The sequence below is a fragment of the Nematolebias whitei genome, chromosome 9, assembly GCF_014905685.2.
Source record: "Nematolebias whitei isolate Nwh7 chromosome 9, NemWhi1, whole genome shotgun sequence".
Classification (NCBI taxonomy): Eukaryota; Metazoa; Chordata; class Actinopteri; order Cyprinodontiformes; family Rivulidae; genus Nematolebias; species Nematolebias whitei.
In genome coordinates this window covers 20,825,929-20,836,228 of record NC_056506.1, presented here as the reverse complement: position 1 = coordinate 20,836,228, position 10,300 = coordinate 20,825,929, and the positions used below count along the sequence as shown (strand labels likewise).

The 10,300-nt window shown below is 40.7% G+C and overlaps 2 protein-coding genes across 2 annotated transcripts in view; one reads left to right on the top strand and one right to left on the bottom strand.

The window, feature by feature from the left end:
- The first annotated feature begins 517 nt into the window (after positions 1 to 517).
- fitm1l (fat storage inducing transmembrane protein 1, like) lies at positions 518 to 4,593 on the top strand. Its single transcript, XM_037681551.1, has 2 exons — positions 518 to 708; positions 3,880 to 4,593. The coding sequence occupies exons 1-2, from the start codon at positions 518 to 520 to the stop codon at positions 4,553 to 4,555; spliced, it is 867 nt and encodes a 288-aa protein (XP_037537479.1). The 3' UTR covers positions 4,556 to 4,593.
- Positions 4,594 to 7,795: 3,202 nt separating this feature from the next.
- The window catches only part of LOC119414918 (tRNA selenocysteine 1-associated protein 1-like), a 16,741-nt gene continuing 14,236 nt past the window's right edge, over positions 7,796 to 10,300 (bottom strand). The window contains exons 5-8 of the mRNA XM_037682037.1: positions 10,237 to 10,289; positions 8,463 to 8,763; positions 8,347 to 8,389; positions 7,796 to 8,034 (exon numbers count right to left, since the gene is read on the bottom strand). Coding sequence (XP_037537965.1) covers positions 7,898 to 8,034; positions 8,347 to 8,389; positions 8,463 to 8,763; positions 10,237 to 10,289 — 534 coding nt within the window. The 3' untranslated portion in view covers positions 7,796 to 7,897. The remainder of the gene's footprint in view (positions 8,035 to 8,346; positions 8,390 to 8,462; positions 8,764 to 10,236; positions 10,290 to 10,300) is intronic.

The window sequence follows — 10,300 nt, the reverse complement described above, 5'->3', positions numbered from 1 at the left end:
ATGTGAATCAAGAGAAACCTTCACAGAAACAAAACGGGCAGATGAGTTGAACCATTCTGAGTCAGCACTGGAGCCTGCTGGGCTGAAGCGTTTCAGGGCTGGATTTCACAGCGTGCACGCATTTGGAGTATGTGGAATGCTAGAAGCCAGTTGCCACCGTATTCACATTATGCAGCACACGCCCCACACATGGAGAAAGAAACTTCACTGCTAACATCTGAGGATTTCTACTATTTTTAATGCACAGCCAGCAGCTCTGAATTTCTGCAGGATTTACCATCAAAGGATCTGATTGTCAGACTACAGACTTTGCTTGTATAGACTGAAGCAAACTGATTTATTTCTTTGTTCTTGTTTACTCTGTCGTTTGGTTATGGTTTTATGAAATTTTACTGTGGATTACAACTTTATCAGTTGTACATATTGTTGGCTTTGAGGTGGATAATCTGCACTAATAACACTGTTGATTTCTATAAGTAACTTTCCTTTAATAGTTTAGGCCTGTTCAGAGCATTAGATGTGGATTCAAATGTTTTTCAACACAATGCTGGTGGTCCTGACAGACTTGGCAGCCAAGTTGTTGGGTAACAGTCTGTGTCGGCAGCATTTTCACCTGCTGTTGTCTGCAGTGGTGATGTTCGGCCCTGCACTAAGTCTATGGGTATCTCATCACAGTGTATTTGCCAAGAGAAGTCACTTCCTTTACAGGTAAGACCACTTCCTGTTTACCTTCATCTGCTTAGATCCAATTGGTTGAATTTAAAATCACTCCTCAAGCTAAAAATATATCTTTGGACTGTGGAAGGAAACTGGAGCATCTGAAGAATTATCCAGCTGAATTTGGGACAGGGACTTTTTTTTTCCTCTGGGTCGTCCATTGAGTGAACATCTCTTTCATAATTAGGTTAATTTCTAACAGGTCAGAAACATTGATAAGCAAGTTTGTTAGAAATAAAAATAAGGAGAGATTCATCACTCTGAAAGACCACATTTTTGCATCTTTTTTTATATTTTTCCATTAATATATTGACTATAGTGCACAACAGTCATTAGAGAGACAGGCAGAAAGGTAGTTTGTGTGTCATCTGGACAGAGGGATCAGGCTGGAAAGGATGTGCAGCAGGTTAGGCTTGTTAAAGATACTGTACAAATGTTAATGTTCTAATAAGTGAGGAGACCGTGACGGGAAGATGAAGGGAGTACTTAGGGGAGCTAATGAATTGAGATGGGCTCTTTGAAGGGATTTGGATACTAACGATCCGTTCACTTCAAAGAGCAATTCAATTTTGAACAGCAGTGACGTCATCAAAGCTATACCATGTGTCTTGTTAAGTGGGAACCCCATCCCCGTGAGGTGCTTCATTCCTCCCCATTGCTTGTTCTCCTTCATCTCAGTGGCAAAGCGAAGAAGGATCAATAGTCTCTGCATTTGATAAGGAAAACGAAGAAAGCATGAGGAGGAAAAATAAAACTAGGAACAACTCTTTACTATTTGTAACTCGGTTCTTATCGTTTATTGTAAAGAGCCATTCAGTAGATCCGGATCGTTCGTGAAAGTCACTTCTCTGCTAATGAATGAAGAGAAAGAAAGGAAAGGAGTAGAGCGGCTGTGGCTGAGTGGTTAGAACAGTCATCCTCCAATGCAAGAGTTGGAGGTTTGAATCCACCAGCAGTCACATGCCGAAGTGTCCCTGGGCAAGACAATGAACCCCTCATTGCCTCTGATGTGTGTCCCATCAGTGAATGAATGTGATCTAAAGCACCAGTTAGTCTATTTGTTCAACTAACTTTGTAGAGATCTAGTAGAATGGGTAAATGAGGACACAGATTGTGTTGATCAGACATAAAGGCGCTATATAAGTACAGTCCATTTACCATTTATCATAGAAACTTTGTACCATGAAATGGGAAGGATTAGTGAGAATGAAGTTCAGAAAGCTGTGAAGAAGATGAAGAAGGGAAAGCAGTAGGGTCTGATGACATACAGTGGTTCCATGGAAACGTCTAGGAGATGGCAGTGAGGTTTTTGACTCAGTTAAGCCTCATACATGTGGCATTTTTGCTACATGCATGAGGACAGCAGGGCGGTGGTGAGGTGTGAATTTCAGGAGCTCTGCACTGTGTGTCTTGTGAACTATGTGTGTGCGAAAACGAATGTCACACAACCACATGGCCGTGAGACGACTCTTCAGCTTCGGATGTAGTATGAAAAACCTTAATAGATGAAGTCAGGCAGGAATCCCTGTGCACTATGATGTTTTCAAATGACACTGTGATCTGTGGTGAGAGCAGGTGGAAGAGAACTATGAGAAGTGGAGGTAGGTACTTGAAAGAAGAGGAAAGTCCGCTATAGTAAGACAGAGTACGTGTGTGAATGAAAGTTGCATTTGAGTTAAAAAAAATCTGAACCGGCCCCAGCCCGTAGCCATCATTTCCGAACCCCACCCGATCTGATGGATTAACAATAATTACAGATGTGAACCCCCACCCCCCCCCCCCCCCCCCCCCGGCATTTTTAATTAATTAAGCTTTGACTGCTTATATAGTTATTAAAGGTCGGCGGACGCGCACGGCTGAGTAAAGGGGGCAGAAGATCGGAGCTGAAGAGCCATCAAAGCGCATTAAATGCTTCCCCTGCTTCTGCAATGAACCCTGCTCTGACATGTAGGGTTGTTTGTGATCTCACGTTTGGGTCGTCGGTTGCGTGGGTCCGCTGAGAGCAGTGGCTGAATGAACGTCCATTTGGGCTGATGGATCGTTGGCAGTAGTCCATCTGAAGCTTAAATGAACTTTTTACCTCTTTCAAGGCCGGTCAGCGTGTGGTCAAATGGCCACATGCGGCTGGTGATTATATGGCAAGCCCTGTTGCCATATAATTGGATCGTAAGCCGCGTGCATCCGCAGGCGCAATCAAAAGCCCAACACTGACCCGGCCTGCACATTAAGCACATTATTATGGACCGGCTCAGCCCTATTCCGGGTAGGGCCGGGCTCCGGGTTCGGGTTAGAAATGACAGCTCTAGTGTGAATGAAAGGGAGGCCAGAGGAACAGTGAGGCTGCAAGGAGCAGAGGTCACAAAGGTGCAGCACTTCAAGTACTTGAGGTTCACTGTCCAGAAAAATGAGGAATGTGGTAAAGAGGTGAAGAAAAGAGTCCAGGCAGGATAAAATAGTTTCGGAAGAAATTTGTAACAAAAGGGTGGCAGCAAAGGTGGAAGGAAAAGTTTACAAGACTTGTGAGACCATCTTTGTTGTATACTTTGGACAGTGACACTGACAAAAAGACAGGAAAAAGAACTGGAAGTGGCAGAAATGAAGATGCTGAGGTTCTCCTTAGGAATGAAAAGGATGGATAAGATTAGGAATGAGATCATCAGAGGTACAGCACAGGTTGAACAACTGGGAGATAAAGACTGTGATGGTTTGAACATATCCAGAGGGACAGTGGGTATATTGGTGGAAGGATGTTAGAAATGCAGCTGCCCGGAAAAAGACAAAGAGGAGATATATGGATGCAGTTAGAGAGGACATGGAGGTAGTTGGAGTGCGGACAGAGTGAGATGGAGGAGGATGACTTGCTGTGAACCTGAAAAGGGAACAGCCGAAAAAAAAAAAAGATAGACAATAGTGTTCTTTGATGTCTACAGATTCATTGCTATGTGAAATAAAATTCCCAAAACTAATAAATGTTGAACCTAACATAACATTTACTGAAAAAAATAAAGTTATATATCTTTTAGGGCCATTAGAGTTGGTTCACAATATTTAAATGTGTTAGTTGATGTCTCGATGTTTACCAGATAAAGTTCAACAATCAATATAACTAATAAAGCTTTTTTTTCCTCCTCTGGTCTAACACTTTTCCTCTTTTTCTTCCAGGTTGTTCTTGCACTCTGGTTGGGGATGGACCTGCATCTTTGTTGGTTCTTTCGTTTTCCTCCTCTCCTTCTCCATCCGTCGTTCCCTCTCACTGTCCCTTCGTCATCTCTCGAGGCTTGCAGTGGCCGTTGGACTATGGCTAGGTTGTTGCAAACTTCTGGATCTTCTGGAGAATGCCACAGGAAGCTGCTACGAAACTTTACAGTCTGGTCAAGAAGTCACCAACAGGCAGCCTCTGCTGGTCCTGCGTGACGGGGAGAGCAAGTCTGAGTGCCTGAAAGCCGGGATGCTGTGGAGGGGTTATGAGGTTTCAGAAGACGTTTTCCTTCTCTGTCTGTGCTGTCTGCTGCTGGTGGAGGAAACATCTGTGTTTGGCCCTTATCTCAGCCTTGGTGGGATCTCTGATGCGCCTCTGAGGATCCTCTTTTTGTTTTGTGTTCTGCTTCTTGGACTCTGGATCTTTCTGCTACTCTGTCTCTTAGCTTACTTCCCTCGTTTTCCTACCCAGCTGTTGGGGGGTGCTCTAGGCTGTCTGGTTTGGAGGGGACTGTATCAGGGCTGGTATCGTATGGGCCCCAGGTGGTACTGTCCTGGGAGGCCCGGTCATGGACTGCTTAACACAAAGACCAGCAGCACTGAGACAGAAGATGCAGTGAACTACAGTCACTACCATTAGCTGCACATAACTAAGATTTTTTTTTTTACATGGGACAACTAAACGGACTCAAAAACATCCTGTTTATTTATGTACCTCCATCGTTAGTTTAATTTGAAAATAAATATTAAAAAAATACTTAAAATACTTTTTACAGAAAAAAAATACTCTTTTAATTCAAGTGAAAATATTTTGATATGGATTTAAACCTAAAATGTATTCACTGAATCGTGGTTCTATTAACTCATATTCTACATAAAACATTTTAAGATCAGTAAATATAAAAGGATAAAGATCCAAAAACAAATTTACCTTAAACACTTTATTACCATTCCACCTGCTTCTTGAATGCGCTTTGAATATCTTGAAATAAGATAGAAAGGCGCTATATAAGTACAGTCCATTTACCATTCTATGTGTGCACTGGTTACAGGTTTAACATGCAAACATACAGATATTTAACTTGACCGTTAACTTGGTCATTTTTATTTTGCAAAATATACAGAAGAATCTGTCACAAACCAAAGTATTTCAACCTGAAACTGTCTAGGAAACATAGTAATCAGCTCATTAGAGGAAAATCTAGACGTGTGCCTTGTATTATCCTTGGTTTGATTTCACTACTGGGAGTTTTCTTTTTACTGCACATGAGTCAAGCATTATTGTATGTCCTCACAGGCACACTCAATAAGTGTAGCTTAAGTTGTATTTGTGTATGCACCAGGTTGAAGAAGGACTTATTTTAACTTGTGGACTGTAGTAACTGGTAGAGCTGCTGCCTCTCAGCGAGCAGGTCCCTGGTTCAAATCCCGGTCCAGGGGCATTTCTGAGTAGAGTTTGCATGTTCTCTCTGTGCATGCTGGGTTTACTCCGGGCACTCCGGTTTCCTCCCACAGACCAAAAACATGCATGTTAGGCTGATTGGTAACTCTAAATTGTCTCTAGGTGTGAGAGTGAATGGTTGTCTCGTTTGTCTCTATGTGTCCCAGTGATGGACTGGAGACCTGTCTAGGGTGTACCCCGCCCCTCACACAATGATTGCTGGATATGGGCACCGGTGAACCCCGTGACCCAAAATGGAAGAAGGGGTAAACATAATCTAAGACCAATCTGTGGTCTTAAAAACACCCCAACAGACCAGTGTGTGTGGACATAAATGTCCTGTAGCATTATATTTTGGGAGAGTTGGCCTTTTATGAATGAGGTTTTCCTCGTGATAATCTAGAAGGCATTTAATCAGATTAAAAGCGAGATTGTCATCTTGGTTGTGTTCATTGAGCTTCTCCTTAGTATACAGGTGCGTTAGAAAAATTAAGACTATTGTGAAAAAGTTCAAATTTTCTGTCAATCAAAGTTTCAGACTGACTTCCAGAAAGTAAAACTCTTAATTATACTGTACATAATGAAAATTTCAAGGCTTTATTTCATGTACATTTGATGATTATGGCTTGCAAATAATGAAGTCGAAATTCAGCGTCTCAAAAATTACAATATTTCACAGCCAGCTTTTGGTACCTGTGTCAGTGTGGACTGGAGCTGAGTCCTGCTGGAAAATTAAATCAGCATCTCCATAAAGCTCATCAGTATGAAGCATGAAGTCTCTAAAATGTCCTGGTAGATGCAGCGTTGACTGTGGACTTCAGAAAACACAGTGGACCAACACCAGCAGAGGACATGGACACAAACCATCACTGACTGTGGAAACTTCACTCTGGACTTGAAGCAACGTGGATTCTGGACCTCTCTACTCTTCCTCCAGACTCTGGGACCGTGATTTATAAATGACATGAAAATTTTCTTTCATCAGAAAAGAGAACCACTGACCAACAGTCCACTTCTTTGTCTTGTCAGCAGGTAAGACGATAATTGGGTGATGATGTCTCCAGTACAGGAGTGGCAGAACTTCAGGTCCAGGAGTGAAACAGCTGATCAGGGTGTGACACCAGTTTACAACATTGAACCTTTCAGACATGTTGGTTTTTCATTAATTTAAGTCATAAGCATTAAAATTACAAAGGCTTGAAATATTTTACTCTTTGCATAATGAATCTATGAAATTTGATTTTTACATATTGATATTAACAAAAACAAGAAAAATATTAAGACTTTTTCACGACAATCTAATTTTCCATATGCACCTATAACTGACTGAAGAGCTGCCTGTCATTAAAGCATTTTTATATACGTGTCTGTGGACTGTTATCTGTCAACAAATCTTAAAAGAAAACTGCACTGGACATGTAGTGGCACTGGTTATACTTCAGCTGTGGAATTTGTACTTTAAAGAACTGAACACCCTTAGGAAAAACAAAGTGACAGTACTTCCCTGGACCACTTTCCTTTGAAACTGTTTTATTGATAAAACATCTCTGAAATGAAAATATATACAAAATGTCTGTCATAGAACAGCAGAACATAAAGGATGCCTTCAAATCATCTGACCACAAAACTAATGTCTGAGGAGACGCACCATTCGTCTGATGAGGACATAACTTACTAACATTAAACTTCTCAACATGAAAATGTTAACATTTCAGGTTATATTTTGATAAACTCAACATCACTTATAAGTCCTTCAATAATAAAAAAAGACAACAGGGAGGCATCAATTATTCAGTTGGCGATTGAAATCACTCAATTTTAAGCTTGAAGACACTGAGGAAGACACACATTGCACTTTCATGCTGTGAAAAATGTTGAGTTATAATCTGTTTTTAAGAGGAGACTCTACTTATTTTTTAGTTTATATGTAGGCCTGTACAATAAATAATAATAAAAGTATTATGAACACAAACGTTCTAAATGCTTGAATTGGCTAAAGTAGAAACTGGTTTTACAGAGTGGGGTCAGCCTACAAAACTTATAAGAATGAATGCTCTTAACTACAAAATAATCCTAATGACCACACTAAATCAACAGGTAATACAATGGCAAACAACAATAAAGGCATAGTTTAATTTGTTTTCCGACGACTGAATGAATTTCAAGATGGATGAACGATAAACGACGTGGACTGTTTGTCCCTCATTGCTACGTGTAAAATGCAACAGTCAGCATCAGCACTTACAGGTGGTTCTGATGTATCAGAGACTATCTAATCCAGACTAACTGCACTGAGCAATGACTAACTTCCTGTTTGTTACCATCATGATAAACAAGACAAGACAGTGAACGTCTATGCAGTATCTGCAGCGGAACAAGTATTTCTATACTTACAGCTAATATAGAGGCATTAAACTCCTGCTGACATTTATAAGGTGTCAATATGGTGGTATATTTTGGAAGTATAAAAACTTTGTTTTAAATTTATTTATTTATTTATTTTTAAAAAGCATGGTGGTTGGGGGAAAGTGGAGAAAAACATCAAGAGGAAGTGGGGATGGGGGAGTCGACAGAGTCCAGCGGCTCCCAGTGGGAGTTAGTCATTGCATCGTAAAGCTCTTCACTTCGCTGCATAAATTCTTTGTTCCACAGCTCCACGTCACATTCAGGGATGGGTTCTGGTAAATGTCACCAAACACAGATTTAAAAACATCATTAGTTCACAGCACTTCTATCGTGTTAACAGCAAAAAGAGTAATCAAATGAAGAACCCCTCTAACATCAGATTCAGCTTAAAGCCACATCTGCCTCCTCATTACTCAATTTCACACTGAAATAAATCAGAGCACCAAATTACACCAGTACAGATTAAAACATTTATATTTTACAGGGATTTTTTTTTCCAGATTTGTTTAGAAAAATCAATGATTTTTCAGTCAACAGAATTCACTCTGATTATAAAAACGATTCCAGTGTAAACAAGGTTTCACCTTCTTCGTCATCGTCCTCGTCATCTTCAGTCTGCTCTTGGGTCTGCAGGAGAAACACAAGAGTTACTGAAGGAGAAAGTTCTCCACACTTTTAATCAGAGCTTCACAGATCTTACCGCTACAGCTCCTGTCATGTTGGCGGTCATCGGTGGCATCCCCATGGGAGGCGGTGGCACCATGTGGCCTGATGGGGGGTATCCATAGGGCCCATAATTATAGCCGTAGCCACTGTTGTAGCTGTTGTAGCCACTGTTGTATCCACTCCCATAGGCGCCGCTGTTGTAGCCACTGTACTGGTCATAGCCGCCCCACTGAGAGTAATAACCCCCCTGACTGCCGTAATAATTGGACGGTGTCTGATTGTAGTTGTTATGGTAACTCTGGCCCTGGACCCCTGGGTAGCTGGGGGTTTTCTGGCTGCAAAACAATAAATGAAGCAAAGTTTTATAAATGTGAGGGGAACTGTAGTTGAAAACCAAGAGCATTTACTCCCTCTGAGTCATCCAGACAGAAATGTCAGTAGTCATTTGTAGTTTTAAATTATATTAAGTATATATTTTATTCTTATATTCTATTTTTAGTTTTAGTAAATATATTCAGAAGGGTATAGACAGATCTAAAATGTGTGGTATAGCAGGGCTTAAAGTGAAAAAAATCCTGAGCCTGAAACTTTTTTTGTGGTGTTGATAGAATAAAATGACATATTGCCAATGTTTATTAAAAGTGCTCTCTGAAAAATGCAGACAACTGCTTTTAACAACAAACAATTCAGCTTCAAGTAACAATGACTTAAATGAAGTTTCAATATATTTGAACTTAAACAACGTAAAACATGTACCTCAGAGCACTGCCCTGCAGCAAAAAAACCCTCAAAAAAACTCAACACCACATTGAACAGACACATTTCAGTCAATTAATTCGCAATAAATTTAGAATACGCAATATCACAATCTAAAAGGAAGTTCCACAGAGCTGGTTTTAGGACTCCCAGCCTTCTAAATAACTTTCAGAGTAGGAGCTGGAGTCATTTCCAACATCAACACAAAGATGTTCTGTGCAGTGAAAAAGTTTTTGTGAACACAGGGGTGGGGGGCAGGCACAATGGTGGGGGGGGGGGGTCCTCCCCCAGAAATTTCTGAATAAAGTAGATGCCATTTCATGTATTCTGGTGTATTTTAAGGGATTAATCATCTATGTTTACCTACATAAGTAACTTGATTCAATAACTATTTTAGAGAGCAACAAGAAGTAGCCTGACCAACAGCTCTCCTTGTGTGAATAGAGCACGTTCTGCTCACCTCGAGCATCCTAATTCTCCCACCCTGGTTGACAACTGCCGGCACTAACGAAGCGCTAAGATAGCATGCCACACAGAGGCGTCATGCTTGCTTTTCTAAGACCCGCCTTCCTGTTAATAATTGGTCAAGACAACGTGAGCTTCAATGTGATTGGATATAATCCCTGTCTATCAACCAAAGTTAAGTTGAGGCGGACCGGCGGGCTGTCTCCAAGCCGGAAATCCGGCCGGAGCGCTTTAAGCCCTGGGTATAGTTATAAATGATGGTACATGAGATGCACTAATCATTTTTGGAAGTCCTAACAAAATTTGAATATCTGTTTAGTAAGTACTTAGTTTGCATCCAACGCTAGTATTTTTCCCGTTTTTAGTTGCAAAATACACACTGCAAGTACATTTAAAACTTTAAAATATTCTAATGTATATGCTTGACACCCAAGCAGCACAGCAGGAAGTAAACCGTTCATTCTGGTTAATTTTAGTATCAAAAGCTTCAAGAGAAGTGATTGATTTTAGAACTTCAGATTCTTCCCTTCATATTACAACTAGCACTCTTTTTGTTCACTCACAATTTATAATTGTTTCTATCTTACCTTTTTGCTACAGCGAAACTGAGCCTGAGTGGTTTTCCTCCCAGCACCGTACCCTGGCACTCAT

Coding starts and splice junctions, on each gene's coding strand:
- fitm1l (XM_037681551.1), top strand. CDS start 518: ATGTGGATTCAAATGTTTTTCAACACAATGCTGGTGGTCCTGACAGAC. Junction 709..3,879: donor AGAAGTCACTTCCTTTACAG/GTAAGACCACTT, acceptor TTTTTCTTCCAG/GTTGTTCTTGCACTCTGGTT.